Source organism: Protopterus annectens, chromosome 1.part0 (genome assembly GCF_019279795.1).
Source record: "Protopterus annectens isolate FY-2018-M chromosome 1.part0, PAN1.0, whole genome shotgun sequence".
Lineage (NCBI taxonomy): Eukaryota > Metazoa > Chordata > Ceratodontiformes > Protopteridae > Protopterus > Protopterus annectens.
Window position 1 is genome coordinate 1,915,118,723 of NC_056725.1, and position 25,668 is coordinate 1,915,144,390.

Consider the following 25,668-nt stretch of genomic DNA (forward strand, 5'->3'; position numbering starts at 1 on the left):
TGCCTATTGACACCATTTGTGCAGCGGCTACTTGGGCTACTCCTCACACTTTCATTTCTCATTATAAGTTAGATTTAGCCTCTAGGCATAGAGCTAACTTTGGTTCCACTGTTCTCAAGAGTCCCATCCAGCAAGAATGAAGGCGAGATAGACAACTTAACATATAGAAGTTATGTTCTTACCATAACGTTCCATGTTAGTTGTCTTCTTCTCGCTTCTTCTTAAGGCCCCACCCTCCTTCCCCCTGACCTGGACAGACCTAGAGGAGTTTGATTGTGACCTCTCTTTCTACCACCTCTTTACTTTAGGTATATGCTGCTGTGCATATTTTCCTGGATCAGGATGTAGGTCACCCTTCTCTTCTCCCTGGTTTATAGAGGTGGACTTTGTTTATAATTATTCTATTGCTATTATAAGCTGGGCCTAGCTTACAAACGAGATCTGAGGTAACTCACGCCTAGCATTGTGGGATATAGGGGGAGCCTCGAGCCGGTGGAACCAACTCTCGAGCTTTTAGAGTGGCCGAGTCGGAGCCGAGGTCGGCTCCGAACCCATCCAGCAAGAAGAAGGCGAGAAGAAGACAACTAACATGGAACGTTATGGTAAGAACATAACTTCTATTTTCATATGATTCAATATCAAGAGTTTATGCTTGACCAGTTGACTAAAAAGCTGTCCTCTGAAGAATCTTTAGATAAAAAGTATGTTCAAGAAATGGTACATAACATACAGCAGGTTAGTAACCATTCTTTAAAATGTGGCTATGATGCACTGGAGGCTTCCTTTAGATCAGCCATGACTGGCACAGTTATCAGGAGGCATGCATGGTTGAAAGAACAGGCATTACCAGACCATGTCAAATCTAAGCTTTTGGATGCACCTATGGACAAGGTCAATTTATTTGGTTCCCCTGCACAGCAGGTACTAAAAAAGATGGAAGAGAAAGCAAAATCTGTGCAAACAGTGAAAGATTTCTTGCAAGTTCAACCTCCAAGGTTTAGCAGGAACTGGCCCTCCAAGAATTGGTCCTTTCCAGACTCCTCTAAGGCACAAAGAGGCAGGAATAGGCTCTAGAGGCAGAAACCAATCCAGGGGTGCCTACAGGGTCGCCAGTGGCAGGGTAACAACCAACGAGGCACGGATACAGCCACCACCACTACAACAACTCAATCACAGTGACTTGGCGGTGGCACCGCCTACCAGGGAACAACTAGAAGCACCTTTAGGCGGAAAGCTAACCTTATTTTAGAAACTGGCACTGCATTACAAGAGAAAAATGGATTTTGCAAACTATAGACCAAGGTTACAGATTCCATTTCCATACTCTACCAGGAAAGAGAGGAATGCCGAACCTACCACCTACTCAAAGGACAGAAGCTCTAAAACAAATATCTCAATTATTAAAAATGAGAGCTGTGGAAAAGGTACCATCTATGGAGCAAGGGAAGGATTTTACTCCAGACTCTTCCTGGTACCAAGAAAAGAAAACAAATGGAGGCCTATTCTAGACCTGTCCGCTTTAAACACATTCCTCATTGTTCCAAAATTCATAATGCTGACCCTACAGCAGCTTCTTCCCATGCTGGGCAAGGAGTCTTGGCTGGTAACTCTAGATCTCAAGGAGGCATACCTGCACGTCCCCATAAGACCAATTTGCAGAAGATACCTCAGATTTCTTGCAGGATCAGAGCATTATCAATTCTCAGCATTGCCCTTTGGCTTATCTACTGCACCCAGAGTGTTCACGAAATGCCTGGCATCAGTAATCGCTCATTGCAGACTTCAGGGATTCAAATCTATCCCTACCTGGACGACTGCCTGATACAAGCGGACAACAAAACAAACTAACAGAAGACTTACAAAGAGTCATCTACCTGCTGCAAGCCCTGGGATATACAGTCAATACAAAAAAGTCAAGGCTGATTCCATCCCAAAGAATAACCTTTCTGGGTGCAGAACTGGACACATCAAAACAAATGGCATTTCTAACTACAGAAAAGAAAGAGCAACTTCCTCTCTACTTCTTGGCATTAACAAAGCAGAACCATTTAACTGCAAGAAAAGTGCTACAAGCTCTAGGCTTCATGGCATCCTGCATAATACTGGTCCCTCATGCCAGGCTGCATATGAGAAAGCTACAGTGGTACCTAAAGAATTTGTGGTCCCAGCACAAGCACAGCCTAGAAACCAAAATTCCAATGATCCCATGCCTAAAGCAAGAGTTCCTATGGTGGGCTCAGGCCTGCCAATCAAACACAGGATTGCCCTTCTGCAAAAGTCAACCAAGACAAACCATCACGACAGATGCCTCAGACCTCGGTTGGGGGCACACATGATGGGCAAGTGCATTCAAGGCCTATGGACTCAAGACCAGCTGCATCTGCACATAAATCTAAAAGAAATGATGGCAGTAAAATTGGCAATCCAGGCATTCAGACCTTTTCTCCAAGAAGGCCAGTTGATGATAAGGACAGACAACACCACAGTTATGTGGTACATCAACAAACAGGGAGGCACACACTCATACCCTCTATGCCGGCTGGCACTGGACCTATGGGATGTGGCTCTGAGCTACAACATTCAGTTACAGGCAATTTATGTACCAGGAAGGAAAACATTCTAGCAGACATATTAAGCAGAACTACAACAGATGCCCACGAATGGATGCTGCATCCGGACATCTTCAAAACCATCACAAGAGAATGGGGATTACCACAAATAGACTTGTTTGCATCCCCATTCAATCACCAGTTGAAGAAATTCTGCACAAGGACTTACCACCCACTTGCTTGGAAGGTGGACTCCCTATCTTTCAGTTGGAAAAGCCTGACAGCATATGCATTCCCACCACTTCCTTTGATGCACAAGGTGCTTCTGAAGATCAAAGAGGAACGTCCGAGGATCATTCTGATAGCCCCAGACTGGCCAAGACAACATTGGTATCCACTGCTGAGGAGCATGTCCCGGGAACAAATATGGACACTGCCCCTGATCCCATTACTGCTAACACAGAACAACTACAACATCCTACATCCAAACCTAAAAACTCTGCAGCTCACTGCCTGGAACATTACATAACAGCAATTAACCCAAATTTATCCCAAAGGGTTAAAGACATAATCCTGGAGGCTCGTAGACCTTCAACAAGAAAGAATTATGCAGCAAAATGGAAAAGATATCTCATCTGGAGTACTGCAAAGGGGCACGATGTGACACTGGTGAACATAGCCAACATCCTGGAGTACTTGGCGGAGCTCTTCCATACAGGCCTGTCCTACTCTTCCATCAAGATACATGCATCAGCTATTTCAGCAGAATACAGCTTGGATCCTCCTGTCTTCTCATCCTCTGCTCAGACAGTTTCTGAGAGGAATTAAAAATGTAAAACCTCCCAGGAAACCTCCATTGCCAGCATGGGACTTGAACTTTGTGCTAGAAAAACTGATTCTTCCTCCTTTCGAACCAGCAGCAACAGCAGAATTACAATACTTATCCTGGAAGACTGCTTTCCTGCTGGCAATAACTTCAGCAAGAAGGGTCTCTGAACTACAGGCATTAATGGCAGTGCAACCCTTCCTGATCTTCCATCAAGATAGAGTGTCCATGAGAACAAATCCTACATTTATGCCTAAGGTGGTATCCAGAGTATCTTTAAATCAGGCTATCCACCTTCCTACATTCTTCCCCAACCCACAGAACAGGGGAGAAAGGCTCTTACATACCTTGGCTGTACACAGACAATTATGCTACTACCTGGACAGGACAAAAAACAATAGAAAAACTGACCAGCTTCTGGTAGCATATGCAACAGGAAAGGAAGGAAAACCAATTTCTAAACAGACAATCTCCAAATGGATAGGAAATTGCATTAGATTTTGTTACTCCTACCATGGAAAGAAAACTCCAGAGAACATCAGGCCTCACTCCACAAGGGCTACAGCCACTACCACAGCTTTCTTACGAGGAGTGGCTACCAAGGACATTATAGAGGCTGCTACTTGGACCTCCGTGCATACATTTGCCAAGCATTATAACTTACCTCTATACTATAGATCCCGTGCTGGTTTTGCCGTTTTGCAAGGGATCCTAACTACACCATAATCTCTTCTCATTTCCTCCTCCCCTAGTTTAGCTATGGTATTCTACCCATTTATAAAGACTGCAGATGCATCCTTGAAGGACATAGTACAGTTTTGTACCTACCATAAATGTAGATGTCCGAGAGGAATGCATCTGCAGTCAGGATTACCCACCCTCCTTCCCCTCTGAGGTACTCCTAGGGTATTTGCTAATCTTCAGCTAGCTTGGGGGGGATTTATTATGGTGTATTTGTTTGTATATATGTACATACATGCTTATTTTATGTGTTTGCTCTCTACTATTTGGAAATTTTGGCATTTATCCAAATTTAGCCATCCAAGAGGGCACCTGGCATCTGGGGCAAGAAACACTGAGGAAAATGGCGTCGGCTGGTGCCTTTATACCCGAATAACTGCCGCAATGACGTCGGGTGAAGTGCAACACCAGCCGAAGCCAGACCCAGACTTTGGAATCCGGCCGACCGAAGGGCTGCCTGACGACAGGACAACCCATTTGTAAAGACTGCAGATGCATTCCTCTCGGACATCTACATTTATGGTAGGTACAAAACTGTACTTTCTTGGTACCCAGAAAGGACAAAGCCTGGAGACAAATACTGGACCTATCTATTCTAAACACATATCTGGATATTTCAAAATTCAAAATGTTGACTCTACAGCAGCTTCTGCCCATGTTGGGCAAGAAGGCTTGGCTTGTGACTTTAGATCTAAAAGAGGCATACCTGCATGTCCCAATCAGACAAACATGCAGAAGATACCTCAGATTCAAAGCTAGCTCAATGCACTACCAATTCTCTGCACTGCTCTTTGGCTTATCTTCTGTGCCCAGGGTCTTCACAAAGTGCCAGGCACCAGTAATTGCATACTGCAGACAAAGAGGAATACAAATATATCCTTACTTAGACGACTGCCTCATTCAAGCAGAGAACAAGGACATTCTACTACAGCATCTGGCATTTGTAAAGAGATTACTATCATGCCTAGGGTACACAGTCAACGAACAGAAATCAAAACTAGTACCCTCTCAAGAGATAATATTCCTGGGTGCAAGCTTAAATACAACTGCCCAGATGGCTTATCGCACACCAGACATAGGAAGACAACTGACTACCTATTTCAGACTGTTGGCAACAAAGGCCCAGTTATCTGCAAGAAAAATTCTGCAGGCTTTGGGCTTTATGGCATCCTGCATCCTACTAATTCCATATGCAAGACTGCATATGAGGAAACTTCAATGGTACTTAAAAAGTGTTTGGGCTCAACATTGCTACAGCCTGGAAACAATAATCACTCTTCTTCCCTGCCTGCAACAGGAGTTTCGATGGTGGGTGAAGGCCTGTCACCAGAACAAGGGACAGCCATTCACTCTCCCCCCAGCCACACAGATATTAACAACGGATGCATCGGAGTATGCCTAGGGAGCCCACATGGCAGGAAGATGCATTCAAGGCACATGGTCCACAAACCAAATGCATCTACATATCAATCAAAAAGAGATGCTAGCTGTTCAAAATGCCCTGACAGCCTTCAAGGACCTACTTCATCCGGGACAACTACTGATAAAGACAGACAATACCACAGTCATGTGGTACATAAACAAGCAGGGAGGCACTCATTCATATACCCCCTTTGCAGACTAGCCATGACTTTGTGGGACACAGCATTGACTTACCAAGTACATCTGCAGGGACAATTCCTGCCAGGAAAGATAAATACTTTGGCAGATGAACTAAGCAGAAACCTCATGGATCCCCACAAGAGGAAATTGGATCCACAGGTCTTCAGCATGATAACAAGGAAATGGGGATGCCCGGACATAGATCTATTTGCCACACCTCACAACTGCCATCTAAAGAGATTCTGCACAAGGACTTATCACAGACGAGCATGGAAAGTGGATGCCCTATCTTTCAGCTGGAAAAATTTAACAGTATATGCCTTTCCTCCTCTGCCTCTCCACCCCAAGGTAGTCCTAAAGGTCAGACAGGAGAAGGCAAAAATGATACTGATTACCCCACACTGGCCACACCAGTACTGGTATCCAATCCTAAGGAACTTGTCTCAATGCCCAGCCTGGACCTTACCTCAAGTACCTCATCGACTGTCCCAGCAGAACAATCAGATCCTGCACAGCCATCTCAAGACCTTTAATCTGGCAGCATGGCGGATAATGTAGTCATACAAAACACCTCTCACTACAGCGGTGATGGATGTCATTTTGGAGGCCAGGAGGCCTAGTTCTAGAAAATCCTGTGCTGGAAAATGGAAGAGATTTTGTGCTTGGATCCAGGCACAAGGAATTCCTCAGATTTTGCAATAGTTGACTGAGATGCTGGACAAAGGCCTATCTTTTTCATCTATAAAAATTCATGCCTCTGCCATTTTGGCTCATTACAATACAGAGCCACCAATCTTTTCTCATCCTTTGTTAAGGCAGTACCTCAGAGGGGCCAAAAAATTTAAGGCCTCCAAGGAGATTAACCAATGCCTGCATGGGAACTCAATTATGTCTTGGAAAAACTCACCCTGCCTCCTTTTGAGCCAGCCACTGCAGCTGATATAAAGTTTTTATCTTGGAAAACAGCTCTGCTCCTAGCAATAACTTCTGCAAGATGAGTCTCAGAGGTACGGGTACTCATGGCTGTGGAACCTTTTATCATTTTTTATCCAGACAGGGTTTCTCTGAGGACAAACCCGACATTTATGCCTAAGGTAGTGTCCCTTAACCAAACTATTCATCTGCCTACCTTTTATCCAAACCCACAGAATAAGGGGGAGATAATTCTGCATTCTTTGGACATACACAGACAGCTACGCTTCTATTTGAACAGAACCAAAGCTTTGAGAAAGACAGCAATTACTAGTAGCATATGCTGCAGGATCACAAGGAAAGGCTGTCTCAAAGCAGACTATTTCTAAGTGGATAGGCCACTGCATTCGTTTCTGCTATTCTCAACATGGCAAGCCAGTACCCAAGGGCATTAGGCCACATTCAAACAGAGCAGCAGCCACTTCAACAGCCTTCCTCAGGGGAGTACCAACCAAAGACATTTTAGAGGCTGCTACTTGGAGCTCATTGCACACCTTCACAAAGCACTATCACTTACCACTCTACTCTAAATCCAGGGCAGGCTTTGCCACTGCTGTTTTGCAGGGCCTAATAGCCGCCCCTAATGCTATTTAGCTCCAGCCTCCTAACCTTAGCTTTGGGATTCAACCCAGTTGTAATGACTGCAACAGTGAGACACGAAGAACATAGTACAGTTATGTACACTTACCATAAATGTAGGTGTTTGACTGTATTCACTGTTGCAGTCCAGGTTACCCACCCGCCATCCCCCGTTACTTTGCTGGAACTTATCTGTACTTCTCTATTCTATACAACCTATGTGGTGCATTTGCTTGTAGATGAAGCTAAAATATATACTTTGGTACATGCATGTTTGTTGACATATTTTTAGCCTACCCTTTTGGGGGCACCTGACATCTGGGGCAAGAAAAACTGAATGGCATCGGCTGCATCTTTTATACCCCTGGTGCACTGATGTCAGGGAAGAGGCGACAGCAACCGACGCCGGACCTAGACTTTGGAATTCAGGCCGACTGAGGGTAGCCTGCCAGCAGGATAACCCAATTGTAATGACTGCAACAGTGAATACACTCTAACATCTACATTTATGGTAAGTGTACACAACTATACTCTACCCTCCCTCCAGTCCCCTGACTTCCCTTGGCTGTACTTCTTGTTTAGTGTATTTCAGCTTTCTGGTGTATTTGTTTTTTAATTGCATCCCATTATGGGAGCACCTTACATCTGGGGCAAGAAATACTGATGTAATGGCGTCAGCTGCATGTTTTATACCCCTGACGACCTGACATCATGGAAGAAGAGGCAGCATCCGATGCAAGGATCCAAGATTTTGATATTCAGGCTGGCTGAGGGCTACCTGCAGGCAGATAACCCAAATGTAATGACTGCAACAGTGAATACACTCTAACATCTACATTTATGGTAAGTGTACACAACTGTACTTTCGCACGAGTGCCGGTCGGCCGCTACCTGAGTTTTTTTGCCTGAATTGAAGTTGAAGTTTTCTAACGCTAAGTACCCTGCTGGGAATCCTTTTTTCTTGCTCTAACCGATGTCAGAAAAAGTTAACAATTGTCTCACATGTGGAAAGCAAATACCACACTGAGACTTCAATTCTTACTGCGTCATCTGTTTAGGCCCAGACCACAATGTTCCACGCTGTCTCTTTTGTGCTTTGTTCAACATCAGAACTATTTGTCATTGGGCCCTTATTGTAGCTAAATTTTTTCTCGCTCAGTCTTTGTATTCTGATATGGTTTTGGTAAGCCATCCAACTACTGATCATCTGAAAAAATGTAAGGATAAAGACAGACACAGACCACACAGGTCCAAAACTGCCGACGACGCTTCCATTAAGCTAGTCATCAGTTCTCCAGTCCTCATTGAGATGCTTTTGCAGCCCCTGATGCCCATTTCTCTGGATTCGCAGGCCACTACAGAGACCCGTTTGGAGTCCGGTATACCGCAAGACATTTCTTCTACTAAGGATCCTGTGGATGTCTCTACCTTGGATCGGTCCAGAGCCGCTGAGCAGGCACCGGCTTCTGAGGAAGTTTTTCACACTACCGATACTCGTCACAAGCCGATGACGACTTTTGCGTCTTCAGTTCTTTCTAAAACTACAGAGTTTCTAAGACCCAGGGTACAAACTACACCTAAAAAACTAATGACCCAAGCTCAGGCACCTGCTTCCATGCCTCAATCGCAAATGCTTAAAATGGCGGAAGACCTTATTATGCTTATTAGGGGAAGCCAAGCTATCCCTTCCAAATGAGAGACTTGTCCCCAGTAGTTTTATCTGAACAGGAGTCTGATGACTCTGAGGTTTCTGAATATGAAGACATGCAACCCCTCTCTGCTTATGATTCTGATGCAGAGGAATTCATTTATTCTGCCTCTCCTCCTGAGGATTTTTCATTTGGTGAAACCCTACATACTTTAAGGGAGCATTTCCAATGGGAATGTCAAGACTACCCTCAGTCAAAAAAGAGACTCAGAGAATTCTTAGATTTACCACAGCACAGACCTTTAGCCATTCCTCCTGTCCTGGATGTTGTGGATGATGTTTTTTATGGAATCCCGTTTGACTCCTGACACCCTTCCTCCTGCTCCCAGGAAACCTGACATTTACTACAGAGTCCCTGATTCTCACAAATTCCTTTTCAAAAATCCTACTGCTTACCCAGAGGTCATCTCACAAGGACCTAATTGAATTAAAGCAACCTCAGCTAAGAATCCCACTCCCTCAGACAGGGATTCCCGAGCTTTAGACAGATGGGGTAAAAAAGTATACACTTCTGCAACTCTTGCTATTAGAGAACTAAATTGTCAGTTCCACATGCTGAAATAGCAGCATACCATGGAAATCCTCAAACAAAACATATCTTCCTTTTCTGCTTGTGCAGAAAATAAAGAATTATAAGAGCTTATGCATTCTGCAACCCAGGTTACTAAGCACACCTTGCAATGTGGTTTTGACACCCTAGAAATATCTTGCAGTGCAGCAGTCACTTGTTCTGTCCTTAGAAGGCATGCTTGGCTTAAGGAGCAGACCTTGCCAGGCCAAGTCAAATCAAAATTATTGGACGCATCATTGAACAAAGGCATTTTGTTTGGCACCAAGGCAGAAGTGGTTTTAAAAAAGATGGAAGAAAAAGCTAAATCTACGCAGACAGACTTTTTACAGGTCCAGCCTCTGAGGTTCAGTAGGCATTGCCCCTCCAAGCACTGGTCCTTTCCAGCCCCCTCCAGGCTAACTCAGCCCAAACCCAGGGGAAGCAGACCCCCCCCCCCCTGACAGCAGTCCCAGGGAATGCAGAGATCAAAGCAATGGAGTTCCTCCTCTTCAAAAACAGGGAGTGCTAAGCCACCCCCTTATGGTAAGAACTCACAATGACTTTACACCTCCACCCCATACCTCTGCCTACCTGCTTGTGCCCTTAGGAGGAAAACTCTCCTTCCATGCAAACAACTGGGCCTCTATTACCAACGACAAATCGGTCCTCAACATAGTGTCCCCGGGATACAAATTTTATTTTCACACACTGCCAACCCCAAAAGTGTTCCCAGATCTTCCTCCAAACCAGTTGGCAGAGGCCAAAACGCAAGTCCTTCCTCTGCTCTCCGTGAGGGCAATACAGCATGTTCCTGCAGATCAAATAGGCCAAGGTTTCTATTCCAGACTCTTCCTGTTACCCAGAAAAGAGGGCACCTGGCACCCAATCTTCGATCTCTCCATTCTAAACACCTTTTTGGTGATACCAAAATTCAAAATGCTCACCCTCTAGCAGCTTCTTCCCATGCTTTCCAAGAATGCTTGGTTAGCCACCCTAGACTTAAGAGGCCTGCCTACACATCTCAGTCAGGGACTCTTGCAGGAAATATGTACGTTTCAGGGCCGGATCTGTGCACTTTCAATTCTCTGTGCTTCCCTTTGGCTTATCCACTGCTCCCAGAGTTTTCACAAAATGCCTGGCTCCAGCCATTGCATTTTGCAGACAAAGAAATATTCAAATTTACCCCTACTTAGACGATTGTCTGATTCAGGCAGACAGGAAAAGCTGTTACAGCACCTGACCTTTGTAAATGACCTGCTGACCTCCCTGGGGTATACTATCAATGAAAAGAAATCAAAATTAGTCCCCACGCAAAAAAATTTATTCCTGGGAGCAAGCCTGGACACAGCATTCCAGATGGCATTCCTTACTGCAGAAAAACAAGCCTACCTGACTGGCTACTTCTCTCAACTTGCCACCAGAACACAGTTGTCTGCAAGGAAAATCCTGCAAGCTCTAGAGTTCATGGCCTCCTGCATTCTACTCATTCCATATGCCAGACTGCATATGAGGAAACTACAATGGTACCTAAAAAGCCTTTGGTGTCAACACTCTCAAAACCTGGAAACTGTAATACCTATGATACCCTGTCTAAGGCAATATTTTCTTTGGTGGGCAGCAGCATGCAACCACAACAAGGGACTTCCCTTCGCACAACCCCACGCCGCCCAGGCCCTCACCACAGCTGCATCAGACTGTGCCTGGGGTGCACACCTGGATGGCAGATGCATTCAGGGCCATTGGAGCCCAAGTCAAATACATCTGCACATCAACCAAAAAGAGATGCTAGCTGTTGAGCACACCCTGACAGCTTTCAGACCCCTTCTCTCCCCAGGGCTTCTAGTGATCAAAACAGACAACACCACAGTGATGTGGTATATCAACAATAAGGGAGGGGACTCGGTCTTATCCTCTCTGCAGGCTCGCCATGACCCTTTGTCACATGGCCTCAGCCATGCAAATACACCTACTAACACAATTCCTGCCAGGCTCCCTAAACTCTCTGGCAGACAACTTAAGCAGAAACCTGCTAGACCCACATGAGTTGGCAGCTATACCATAAAACTTTCAACCTTGTAACCCAGAAATGTGGCACCCCAAAGGTGGATCTCTTTGCCTACCACTCCAGTCAACTCAGCAAATTCTGCCCCAGGGAACCTCACAGCAAGGCCTGGAAAGTGGATGCTTTATCCTTCCAATAGGTAAACCTTTTGATCTATGCATTTCCCCCTTTACCACTTATCTCAAGGGCACTGCTCAAAATAAGGGAGGAAAAACCGAGGGCAATCTTGATTGCCCCAGACTAGCCACATCAGCACTGGTACCCACTGCTGCACAGCCTGTCACCCCTAACACCATGGCACCTACCACAGATCCCAAAACTCCTGACCCAGAAGAATGGAGAATTCACGCATCCACAATTGCAGACCCTGAACCTGGCAGCCTGGCTTATTCCCTGACCAATCTTCAAGCTGCCAGCTGAAGCAAGCAAGTCCTAAGTGTTATACATGAGGCCAGATGCCCCAGCATTAGAAAATCCTATGCTGACAAGTGGAAAAAGTTGTGCACCTGGATCCAGGCTAAGTGAGCCGAAACAGCACAGCCCTCCCTACCTCTCATCTTGGATTACCTAGCAGACCTACTACACAGGGGCCTATGCTTCTCTTCTACTAAAATTCATGCGTCTGCCATCTCTGCTTATTACAGTACAAAGCCACCTTTCTTCTCACACCCTCTCATCAAACAGTTCCTAAGAGGGGCTAACAACATAAGGCCACCCAGAAGAGCTCTTACCCCAGGTTGGGACCATAACATTGTGCTGGAAAATGTTCTCTTAACCCTCCTTTGAGTTTGCAGCTTCAGCAGAGTTAAAATTCCTCTCTTGGAAAACAGCCTTGCTTCTGGCCATCACCTCAGCTGGAAGAGTTTCACAGCTAGAAGCACTCATGGCTGTAGAGCCCTTCATCATTTTCCATGCTGACAGGGTCTCCCTCAGGACTAACCCATCCTTCATGCCTAAAGTGGTGTCTAGTGTGGCTCTAAACCAATCCATTCATTTGCTCACCTTTTTTCCTATCCCACAAAACAAGGGGGAAAGGATTCTGCACTCTCTAGATGTGCACAGACAGCTCAGAGTTTATCTGTATAGGACTAAATCTTTCAGAAAAACTGACCAATTGCTAGTCAGCTTCGCAACAGGGGCAGAGGGCAAGCCCATATCCAAACAAACAGTCTCCAAATGGATAGCACACTGCATCCATTTCTCCTACAAACAGCATGGGAAACCACCCCCAAATGGTGTCCGGATGCATTCCACCAGGGCAACCTCCACCTCTGCAGCTTTTCACAGAGGGGTACCCACCAGGGACATCCTGGAGGCTGCAACATGGACTTCTGTTCATACCTTCACCAAGCATTGCCCCCTGCCTATCTTTTCCAAATCCAGGGCAGGCTTTGCCACCACAGTCTTGCAGGGCATCCTAGCCAGCCCCCAGTCTCCTTGACTGCTTCCACCCTTTTCTTCAACTTTGGGAATCAATCCAAGTGTGATGACTGTAACAGTGAAACACAAAGTACATAGTACAGTTGGGTACACTTATAAATGTAGATGTTCGAGTGTATTCACTGTTGCAGTCTTGGTTTCCCACCCTCTATCCCCCTTGTCTCTCTCTCTCTTCCTCCTCCTTACAGGAAATGTTTTGGTATTTGCTTTCTACTGGTGGTGTTCTTCCACCATAACCTAGCTCCCTGTTGCGGGCTCCTGACAGTAGGGGCAAGAAAAACTGATCTAATGGAGTCGGCTGCCTGATTTTATACCACTGACGACCTGACGTCAGTCCTGTAGTGACAGCAACCGATGCAGAAATACTAAGCCTCTGGTATTCGGGCTAACTGAGGGCTACCCCTGGCAGAATAACCCAAGTGTGATGACTGCGACAATGAATACACTCTAACATCTACATTTATGGTAAGTGTACACAACTGTACTTTTTTCACCTACTTGTCAGACTCTCATAATACAGTTTAGTGTCTCAACAGGTAGCAAGTTCACCCTTGGTGCTAGATAAGACAGCTGTGCATTCTATTCCCACACCAGGTACTTGGATTATTTTTTCTGGCATTTGCTCCTGAAGACTAAAACTCTCACTTGCTAATGAACTGCTTCCTGTGCCCAAGGGTACAGAATTTGAGTCTTTACACCTTTTATTTGCCAGATGTGTGACCTTGAACAAGTCACTTAACCAGACAGTGCTTTGGTGCAATTGGGAATTTTGGCTAGGGTCCTTATGGTCTCATGGTCTGCATCCCTAGTACCCACTTATGAACATAAGGCTTGTCTTATTCCTCTCTGACGTTACAAACACTAGCTATTTACTTCAGCTTGCCCGTCAGTGGACCCCCCTCTACATCTGCCTATTAAGAGAATCCTGAAAGAATTATTGCATGTTGCACATGGGGGCACAGACTATCCAAAAAAAAGCCATAACCCTAGCATGGGACGTCAATGTATCTTATAAGAAAATCACATTCTCACTTTTGTACCAGCTGTTTCTACAACCATCAAATTCCTTTAATGTAAGATCACTTTTTTTGGTGGCTGTTACCCCTTCTAGGACGACTTCAAAAATATAGGCTGTCATGCAAAAAGCATTTTTGATTTTTTTTTTTTTTACAGGGACAGAGTCATACTATGAATTGATGCAGTCATACTTAATATAATAACATAGCTATCACTAAATCAGGCCTGTGTCTTTCCTTAGTACTGTACAGTATTCTGTACAAATGGGATATGCTGTCAAGGATTGCTGAACATCTGGCCAGGATGCCAGAGCCTTTGCTCCTTTTTAAGCACTGTATGTCATAATTGACATATGAACCCCTAAACCTCAGAACGTCTTTGCCACCAGTCAGAATGCTACTTTTCCAGTTTGGTTTGCAGTTCTGTCACACAGGTACAGCTACTGAGCCTTCAAAAGATAAGTGCCCTTCTGGGGTGTTTTCCTTCCTTTATTCTTTTGGGTTGCATAATTGCATTACTTGTTACATATTGTACAGGAATGAAAAATTTGATCATGGGAGGAAGATTTCCCCATAAGAGTAGACATGGGAATTGCCTTTTTTTTTGTCTTGGTTCTGCTCATGACCATAATTGGTGGGAGATTTGTTAAGCTTTTGTACCAAAAACTACGTAGCCATCTGACTTATGTTTCTGTCTGTTTAGAAATTCAGTGACTAAAACTTCTGGCTCAGGGTTCCCTGGCTTCTGAATCTGCCTGCCCTAATGTTCAGCTGCCATTCAAGAAGAAATGGGAAAAAAAGATAGTACTGACTCTTCTGTCCAGCTTCCTCCATGCATCTATATCAGTTTGAATGAAACAACTGAAGGCCATCAAGTTCCACCATCAGCCTCACTCTGTCACAACCTAGTTTGAGGCCAACATAGGGGCTGCCTTACCCGCATGTCTACTGATGCTGTGCCTACCTTTGCTTTAGATGAGGAGGGAGAACCGCTTCTAGTCATTTTGGATGGGCCTAGGTGGATTCCCCAGATTCCGGTTAGGAAAGAAGTCTCTTGTTCCCTTACTAAAGTCAGACAAGGGTCAGAATCTCTGAAGTTCATTAGGGGTGATGTTTCTTTGAAAAAGAAACAGAAAACCAAATGTGGCTTCAGTAGTTGATGATGACAGGATGTCACTCAGGGTCTTTTCAAGGTCCATATGGCTTTGAAGCCCTCTCAGACTCTGATTCCTCTGAGGAGAAGGTGGCCTTAGATTTTGGGGAGGAATAATTTTTTTTCTGAGAAAGGAGATTCTATTTCCCTTGATTTCCCCATTGCAGAGCTGTTTCTTTGGGGAGACTATTGTCCATGTGATGGATCATTTTAAATGGACTGTTCAGAGATTTCTAATATTCAGAATAGATATTACGGTCTTTCACAGTTTGATTCACTTTATACTTCTGCAGTTTCTCCTGTCATGGATGCTGTTTTAGACACCTTTTCTTCTGCCTGTCAGGATTCTGACTCCCAGCAACCCTGTTCCAGGGCTGTCCTAGGATAGGTGGACAGCTCTCTTGTCTCCTGTCCATCCACTCAAAACAATGCTTAGCTCTGGGAATCACCCATCAGTATTGGAATGCTTCATCAGTGACCAGGGAAGGATGTAGTGCAGTTATACAAGAAGTTATCATAACAATAGTTCTCTTATTGATCACTGTTGCAGTATTGCATCCTACTCCCTTCCGTTTTTGTTGCTTGTCTATACCTTGTGGACCGATGGTTAAGTCCTCTCTTCTTAGCTAGACTTTTATTTTTTTGCTTGATTTACTTAGACTTCTCCAAAGTCTCCTTGCTCTAGATAGTCTGAAGATCTTACACCCATATACCCATTTGTGTATCCCTGTGCCCACTGACTGCCACTGGCTGAGGTCATACATTGGGCATATGGTGTGTCAGGAAGGTTTTGGCTTCGGTACACCAGCTGGGACATCAGGATACCTCAGGCAGGATTACCCATCAGTACTGGAATACTGCAGCAGTGATTACAAGAGGACATCTGCTGTTTTGGTAAATTCTTGCAGAACTGTACTTTAAGTTCATAACCCAGCTGTCCATTCTTAAGCTTAGTATATCTATGAGGAGCCACTTTTCTGTGGATTGGGAATATCCTTTCTGTAGTCACTGTGAATGAATAGCTGTGTCCTCATACTGCAACTATTTGGTGTTCCCTGATAGGCAAGTATACATTCTGATATTATTCCTTTGTTAGTGTAGTGTCCAATCTGCTTCATTTCTTGATTTCAAGTTAAGGTTTCCCCTGGTGGTGTGCGAGGAACTGTCAGACTGTGAGAATACACACTAAATCACCAAGACATTACTTCACCTTGTGTATCAGGATGGGCACACAAATGTCCCAGAATGCAAGATTTTGCTGAATTCTGATTGAAGAGGAATCACCCACCTCATGATCCTTCAAGGAGGGTCATCTTATAGATTACCTGATACAGGCAGAATATATTTGTTTTAGCTGCATGTTAATCTGCTGCAAGGGGTGCTTTGTGAGAGATTGACTGTAGTAGTGAGTACCTCATAACCTCACATTGTAAAGTGTAGTAAAGGAGTGGGAACTGGATGTTGTTTATTTGCATACTGTTAAAAACTGGCACATGTAAGGTTGTCTTAATTTTGTTGGTGGTCATTTCTTTCAGACAGAACTTTGTTACATCAGATATGTACCTAGGTGCCTACTGGGACTGTTGCAGAGTACGCAAGTTTGTTGCATAGGCTAGTACTGAAAATCACATGTGAATTCATGCACTTGGCTTGTGTTAGTAAGGATTGTTGTAATTTATACATAAACAGTGCTTTTATTTTACAGCTTACCACAGAAACGACATGGGAGAGTAAAAACATGGACGCGGCATGTTGACCTTTTTCAGAAGGACTTCATTTTTGTTCCTATCAATGAAGCGTATGTATGCTTTCTAGCTGTATAATTATTTTAACTGATAATGTTAGAGAACAAGAAGGATATTGTTAAAAAATAGTCTAACTTTGGCTTACAAACTGTGTTGCCATTAAATTGAATTAACAAAAAAAAAAACTACCCATAGAGAAAAATCCAGTATAAGTTAGCATAGAAATTGTCTGAAATAGTAGTATATAGAAGTCCTGCTGACCCTGCTGTGGTGTCAGTCTTCTCTGACAAGCCTTTCAAACATTTGCTCTCTTCCAAGTTTCTGCCTTCAGATAAAGATAGTAAGGCAATGGAGAGAATTGGTAAGAAGGTTTATAATGCTTCTAGTTTGGCCTTTTAAACAGTCAGTTACCAGACTCACATGACAAGATGTGTTCTGGCGTTGACTGCCCAGGCTTGTCAGGTTCTTCCTGACCTCCCTGATTCTGAGGTGAAGTCTACTGCTCTTTTCTGTTTTGGGTTCTACCTCTCAGATGGCTCATCACTCATTTAGTGTAGTTATGATGCTGCTGATGTCTTTTGTAGAGCTGCTGCCTTTGGGTCTGTAATTATGAATTATTCTTGGCTTCACCTGCAGTTACCTGAAGACATTATTGCCAAGGTGCTGGATACTCCTTTAGATAAAAAAAATATATATATCTTTTGGCTTCTGCTGCTATGTTTGTCTCTTCAAAAAAAAAAAAAAAAAAAAAACTAAGGCTTTGTAGAACCTTAAGCATGTTTTGTTTCCCCTATCACGGAGTTCCATTGGAATTACTCTACAAGGCCTGCTTTTCTTCACAGGCAGCCTCATTAGGCCACAAAAGGCAGAAAGAGTGGTAGGCAAACTCCTCTTCCAGGGTCTTCTCAGGTTTCTGTGGCCCAGAAGCCTCCTTTATCTGACAAGTCTGGTTATCTTAGACATCTTGCCCCCCCTCGGCCAGATTCCCTTGTCTATCCAGTTTTTCCTATGTCTTCCAAACTGGCATGTTTTCTTGCATTCTAGCTGTCATCTGTCAGGGTTACTTCATGGTGTGGAAGTCTCTCCCTCCTTTTTCAGGGATTCCCCAACCTCTTCTGGAACAGCTTCCTCATTTCTCAGAGGTCCTTGATTTCATAGTGGACCAGTGAGTGATTCAACCTGTCCCTCTTTCTCAATTAGGAAAGGGATTTTTACTGCAGGATATTCCTGGTTCCTCGAAAGGAGGGCACTAGGAGACCTGTTCTAGATCTCTCCTTGCTCAACACTTTTCTCAAGGTTCCTTCTTTTTGGTTGCTAACTCTTCAAACCCCATTTCCTCTTTTAATACCCAGGCTTTTCTGCTGTCCTTGAATCTGAAGGAGAAAGATGCTTACTTTCATATTCCTATTCACCCCCTTCAAGATGTTTTTATGTTTCTCTGTTCCTCTCATTTTCAGTTCTCTGCTTTGCCCTTAGGCCACTCTACTGTCCCAAGGGTATTTACAAAATGCCTAGCTCCTGTGATTGCCTTGGAACCTGCAAAAGATAATCAGATATTTCCTTATCTAGATGACCTGTTGCTTCAGGCACCTTCTATCAATTGTCTGTTACAGGATCTGGAGTTCATTTCTCTCCTTCAGAGTCCTGGGTTCACTGTCAACTTCCAAAAGTCTCCACTGACTCCCTTCTAAGGTCTTATGTATCTGGGTTGCAGGATTCATACAGTGCCAATGCTGGCTTCTTTTCCACCTCCAAAAAGTTCTATTCTTGACAGCTTTCTTTCAGTCTCATCCTCTGCCTACTGTTCCAGCCAGAGAGTTTCTTTGAGATCTGAGATTCATGGCCTCTTTTGTTCCATTGCACTCTGTTATCAGACAACACATGCCGAAGCTTCAGTGGTACCTCAGATCAGTTTGGCTTCAGCATTGCCACTCTCTTGATTCAGAGTAACTCTCCTTCCTTCTCTAAAGTGGGAATTTCAGTGGTGGATTTAAAAGTTACCCTCGACCTAGACCTGCTGTTTCAATCTCTGGTTCCTCCTCAAGAACTGTTCACCATGGGTTGGGGGGTTTCCTTTTATCACCTGAAAGTTCAGGGCCTCTGCCCCCCCATCAAAAGTCAGACCATAATAGCATCAAAGAGATGAGAGGTTAGATTCTGGTCCTTCAGGTTTTCACACCCTCTGAAGGTTTAAACAGACAATACTACAGTGATGTGGTATGTCAACAAGCAGGGAACACAAAGTCTTACCTTCCCTTCAGGCTTGACCCTTCGGGCCAGGGGGCCTGGCTCTCAGTAATCAGTTAATTCTTCAGATATTATGTAGTCCTTCAGCGCACAATTAAGTGGCAGACTCTTTGAGTAGGGCCAAAACACAGGTTTACGAATGAATGCTTCACATAGAAGTGTTTCTGGACATAGTCCAACAGTGGGATATTTCTCAGGTAGATCTTTTTGCCTTCCCTCTGAACAGGCAGCTCCCTCTTGTCTGTTCCAGGATGTCATGCTGTCTTGTGTGGAAAACGGATGGCTTTTTTTTTTTTTTTTTTTTTGGTAGGAGATGTTTCTATATGCCTTCCCCTACTTCCAAAAGTACTGCAGAAGAGTCACCTTTCCATTTTTTCTATTTAATTTACTCCTACCCTTTTCTAAAGGTCCTACCTCTTATTTTTTCATCTCTCTTACAATTTTCGCTATTTCAAGTATGGTTGGTTTAGACTCTGATTTCCATTTTCTTCTAATTGCTTTTTTGGTAGCCACCAGAATTAAACTCAAGAAGGCCTTATCGTGTGTAGAAAATTCAGATCCTGTATCTCCGCTCAAAAAATCACTTTAGTCAGTCATGTGCTTGCCCAGTGCTCCTGACAGTGTAGTCTGTAGGAAATATTTAGTCTGCCAACCGTTTGCACTCCAGTAATATATGCTCCCAGTTACCTCTTTCTTCCCATTACACTGCCAACATTTTCTGTCTACCTGAGAAAAAAAATCTTTGGAGTCTGCTTGGGGTATAAAAGTACCTATTCAAAGCCTTCCAAGCAAAAATATTAATCTATAGTTTGTTGCATATTTGCGAACCATACATACGTCCTCTCATTGTTTCTTTGTGAATTACTTATCTAATTTCTCTTCCTAATCTTTTTTTGACCTCCTATGATTGATTGTTATAGTTTTCGAGCAATATTTTATATACTCTACAAATTATTCCAATTTTAATAGCAGTTTCTGTTCTAGACTCAACTGGAAACTCAATCAGTGCAGGTCTTTCACTTAGTATTTCCCTTTCTCTTTGCCTATACTGTGATATTAATCCCTAATAAAGAGTGCAGTCTCTAGTTTACTGTCCAAATGTCTTATTGTCTTCTTCCCATTCTATTACCTTTCCCCCTCTAGTTATTTGTTCCCATTATCTTGGTTCCCCTGCCTGCTTCCTCCAATAAATTCTAGCCCACTCTTGCCTGTTGTCTGTACTCCTAATTGCAGTCATACCTATTGACAGACTCTCTCCATTCTTGTGTTGGCGTAGTTCTTAGTATACTTTCTGCTACTTTATGAATATAGTATTCTATGTGACTATTATTCCATAAGGATCTTGCCTCCCTGCTTCATCATCATCACTGTCCACTTCAAATTTTAGCTTTCTGCTTGTGTTATGTGTAAGAACCTTAACTGTGTACCTCTAAAATATCCCTTCAAGTCAGGTAATCCTAAACTTCCTTGGTGTATTGGAAGGATCGGATTATCCCATTTGCCTCTTGCCCCCCCCCCAGATAAAATCCTTCAAATCTTTATTAATTACTATCTATGTCTACTATGGTTGATAAAAATATGCCTGATCTGTGTTTAAAGCTAAAGGGACTAAGATCATTTTTACTGCTTGTATCTTGCTATCCATATTTCTAACCAAGAGCTTCCAGTTTTTGTATCAGCTTTTTAGTCTCTTCCCCTATATTCGTATCTGCCATAACAACACCCTTTTTAACCCATACTCTTAAATACTTCATTTTATCATGTCCACTTAAATATGGCTATATTCCACAACACTGAGAATGTCCTTTACTGCTCCTGTCAGGTACAAAATAATATCATATACAAATAAAGCCAACTTTTCTTGCGGACCATACCAATTATATCCTTGAATAATTGAGTCCCTTATTTTCTGTAAATATAACACAAATAACAAAAGGGTAAGATGACACCCCTGCCTGGTTCCTCTTTTCAGACATATCTTATCAGGAACCTTCTCAGTTTGATTTTTGCCTCCAGTCCCTCATATATCCTCCTAATCAACCTTATCATTGCATCAGGAAATGCAAATGCTTCCATTGCCCTACTCCTAAAAGCCCACCTTATTTTGTTTAACGCTTTTCGCTGCATCAAGGCCCACCAACAACAGCGGTATTTTCTTAAATTCTGTTCCCTGTGGATCATTTTTCTGTTGTCAAATGTTTGCCTTCCCACCACAAAACCATACTGATCCATATCTATCAAGGTTGGCAATATCTGTGCCATTTTTAGCCATTATATTCCCCAAGTTACAATAACGATGGGGATGCCAGGGGCTTGTAAAAGCTCCAGGGCCATTAGCCTAGTAGACATGGGCTAGACTAGACAGAAGTTAAATTTCACAAGAACATGTGCATTTAATTCAGAACACCTCATAACTAGTTCAGATCATGCACCTATAATTACAAAGATAAAATGCAGGGTAATGAAGTAAAGATGATTTACTGTCACTTCCCTACTTGCCCATTAAACAGAGAAGAATTTAAAGATTGAGTAGAGGAAATTATTTTGGAGATAAAAGATAAGATGGAAGGTATTCCAGACACGTTGTAGCTAGTGAGTGGGATAAAATCAAAGTGGAATTCAAAAATAGGGAAGAAATAAAAGAAAAAGCAAGAGGGGCTGACAAAGGTTGAAGTATTACAAAATAAGGGGAATCTCAAAAAACGAGAAGAGGCGCAAGTGCAAAGTGCTAAAGAGAAAATACGGGAGTACCTGTATAATATGTATGAGTTTAGAAAGATTACTGCTAAGCAGCTGTTTTAAAACTTTTGGAATGACTTGAGCAACAGAAAGTAGAAAGGGCTGCTGACAAACTTAGGGAGCTTGTAACAAGAAGTAGTGGTATTAGAGAGATTTCAGAAATGTTATGAAAATTTGTATAAAGCAGAGAAATTGGGAAGTCAAGAAAAAGCATAAATAGAAATATTTATGGAAGACTTGTATATGCCAAGGTTTAAGGTAGATGAGGCTCAACAATTAACATTTGAGATAGGAGAAGATGAGATAAAAATGGTGATGTATAACCATTCTAAGGGAAAGTCTCCAGGAATAGATGGTATTCCAATGGAAGTTTGGAAGCTGAGGGAGAAGAAAGTGATAAAGATCTGGAAGGTTTTATTTAACAGTACTTTAAAAGAAGAGGAAACACCATTTCTGGAAAAAAGCTATGGTGGCTGTAATACCTAAAGACGGTAAAGACTCATCAGACCTAGCTTCATATAGGCCCATTTCAGCTTTGTTCTTACATGTCTATTTCCAGCTTCTGTGATGCATGCACCCACTAATGTTTTGCAGGTTGATCCTTTATACCAGGCATGTCCAGTCTGTGGGCCGCATGCGGCCCACGAACATTTAAAGTCCAAATCAACACTTTTGGGTTTTTTTTACCACGTCCATGACCTTTAACCTTAATGTTGGTGTGCACATGTGCGAAAGCACCCTTTCCATTAGTTTTTTCATGCTGAAGTAAGTAGGATTTGTGGTTCGTGCCGAAGAAGAGGGATTCGTCATTGCCTCTAAAAGGGACTGCATCTCCTAACTGTTTTAAGTAAGAACCAAAGAAATTAAAATAAAATCCTGCTGTTATTTTTTACCATAGTAGCAAAGCTTGGGAAATAATTACAGCAAATTTGTAATGTAACCATTAACCCTCTAATAATCAGTTTTCCGCTCCATGGTCATGAATCTTTTAGCTCCATTATCTTGTTTAAGAAAAAGAGAAGTTATTGCCTTGTCATGCATCTGGTCACCTATTTATTTGTTCATTTGTTTGTCTGAGAGCTTTCCTTCACTTGCTGATGGGCAACAGTGGTGTAAGAACCTATATCAAGTGGTTCAGCTAATTCAACCATTCCTTTTTTTCAGTTGACCATGTTGGTATCACTAGGCTTGTTGTGACCTCTTTGCAACATAAACTTGAGATGGTGTTTAAACAGTTGGGGAAGGGTCTTTAGACACTGTTCATACCAGGTTAAAAGTGCATAGAGTATGCATCTGTTTCATTTCTGATGCTCTCTGTTAATGAACTTCATTTTGGATCTATTCAGCAGCTTATGGTTGTAAAGTGAGGGATAGCTCACTTACATATGTATAATTTTGTTGAAGTTGCAACTTCAGGGGTGTGCTTGAATTGTGTATAATAAAAGTTAGAATTGCATTACTTAATATTTGCATTTTGTCCGTGTTGACTTTTGTAATGGAGTGAATTCTGTTAATTATTTTTCTGTATTCTGTAAACTGCTTCGATAAAAAGTTCCTTTACTGTTAAGTTCTGTGAGGTCTTAACCTGAAACTATTCTACTACTAATGTAAGCAGATGAGAGCTCGGTTTAATCCTCATCCAATGGATGGTACCTCAGGAGTGTAGCGCCCTTATAATGGTACAGTGTAGTGTCAGTATCAGAATTTGACTCAAAAGTATCACGTGTGGGGAAAGAATGAATGGTATTCTGATCTTTCTGGCATCTGTGAGATGTGACAACATGCAGTTTTGATTGAGCTAAGTGACAGAGTGGGCCACAGTTGTTTGCAGAAAAGCAGTGTAGTTTTTTCTATATTCAGTAATGTTTCACTTTGAACATTATGCTGTTTTTCGGAAATAGTTCAGGGAAGTGCTCTTTAGATGGCCTTTGTTTGTCTGAAATTAATCCTTGCAATGTCGTCGTCCCTCCACAACCTGGCACTGTTTTCAAGTCATATTTTTAATGCTTGCAATTGCTAAAGTGGAAGGGAAGTTCCATAATGTAGTAATGAATCTTTTGGTACACTGAGAATATGATTCACTCATTTCTTTGTGTACACCAAACCCTATATTCCTTCATTACAAGGAACTTTTCAGTAATTTTATGCAAAGCAAGTTAAAATGTATAATGAAATTGCATCTTACTGGTTATTTGGGCTGTTGGTTAGCGTTACCTGTTAGATTAGATTGTGAATTAGAATTTTAAGGCAAATAAAGTAGGCATTTATTACATTTGTTCATTGTTCGAATGCACCTATGGTATAGCCAGGAGGTCGAGTTTGGTCACCTGCGGCAGTCAGAGTTCACCGTATGATATATTTTATATGCGGCCCCAAGACAATTTTTGTTCACTTAATGCAGCCCCAACAAACCAAAAGGTTGGCCACCCCTGCTTTCAACATCATAACCTATGTCACATTTTACAAGACTTTTTGTTCTATTGAAGACTCTCAAACAAGGAAGAATACATTCCCCAGAACACCCCTACAACCTGTTTACTTAATACAAACACACAAAACTATGAACATCTTCAAGTAATGAATTTTACTTCTCCTAATAGGAACAGTTATCCCAGTCAGCTTCACCATAGGCCTTAAGTAACACAAACTTGAGGTCATCTATGCTAAGGTACATTACTGACTGTGCTTCTACTTCTTCTTCTAATTGGTGTCTGTTCTTTTTTATCTTTATTTCCATCTCAGATGTAAATAATAACTTGAATGCTTTCAGAAACCATTAACTTCTGGCCTTGAAGAAACCAGTGCTTTGGCCTTCTTTATTGCCTATAGTCAGTTTGTCAGCAGAGAAATCCATCTGTCCTTGACCCCTTTTCCCATATTTGGACATGGGGTCGGGGTGTCACTTCAACAGTGACAATCTAGAGCTAAGGTTTACACCACCAGGTAGCTAGCCCTGCCCCAGTAATTCATCCATACCACACACTTCCCAAAGACCAGCTGGAATTTTTTTTTTTTTTTTTTTTTTGCTAAAGGAAAACTTCCTTATGTTCAATGTTCTCTGATTTACTTGTTTCCACTTAAAACCTGTTATTAGAGAAGCTAAGGATCTTAGTCCAGAAATTCACCCGTGTAAAATTAAGAGAAAACATATCAGCTCTATTTAGTTATATGTGCACTTTTGTACTCCATCCAGTACACAACAACCCAAGATTACAACATATTAGCTTAAACATGCTTTTGTACAGCCTTTTTTCTTTTTGTAATGTAATGCCTACTTTTCTTAATACTAAAAAGAAAGAAAAAATCTGATTACTTTAGTGTTGTTATCGCATATAACAACTAAAAGCAAATGCCGTACTATTCAATTTGTCATGAAAAGTTTCATAGACATACTGTGCAGAAAATACATCTTTACATAGTTACCTTTTTCCTTCCTCTTCCCCTCCCCTCAGTGTCCTTCCAGATATTGAGCCAAATGCCTTTCAGTTCCCAAACGTTTAACAAAGTCAACAGAAGTCCACTCTTTCCTTTTTTTCTTGTACAGCCAGATTTCATAAATGCAATTGATGCTTTGCAGTCTCACATTTGTTCACTAATTTCAGTGATGCTGGTCATCATCTTGTTCATCTCCATCTCCCAACTCCAGACTCTGGTTCACTTCCAAGGTGCTCCTGATTTTTATAGTCATCTTAGCTTTTCTCTGTGTCTCAAGCATTTTCCTTTGGAACAATGGAAAAGG

General features: G+C 42.6%; 1 protein-coding gene across 2 annotated transcripts in view; it reads left to right on the top strand.

Annotated features, from left to right (window-relative positions):
* The window catches only part of SENP6 (SUMO specific peptidase 6), a gene marked incomplete in the record, with an annotated part of 3,063,818 nt that overhangs the window by 2,538,358 nt on the left and 499,792 nt on the right, over positions 1–25,668 (top strand). For both annotated transcript variants that reach the window (XM_044070093.1, XM_044070102.1), the window contains 1 exon segment: positions 16,904–16,996. In XM_044070093.1, the coding sequence (XP_043926028.1) occupies positions 16,904–16,996 (93 nt within the window).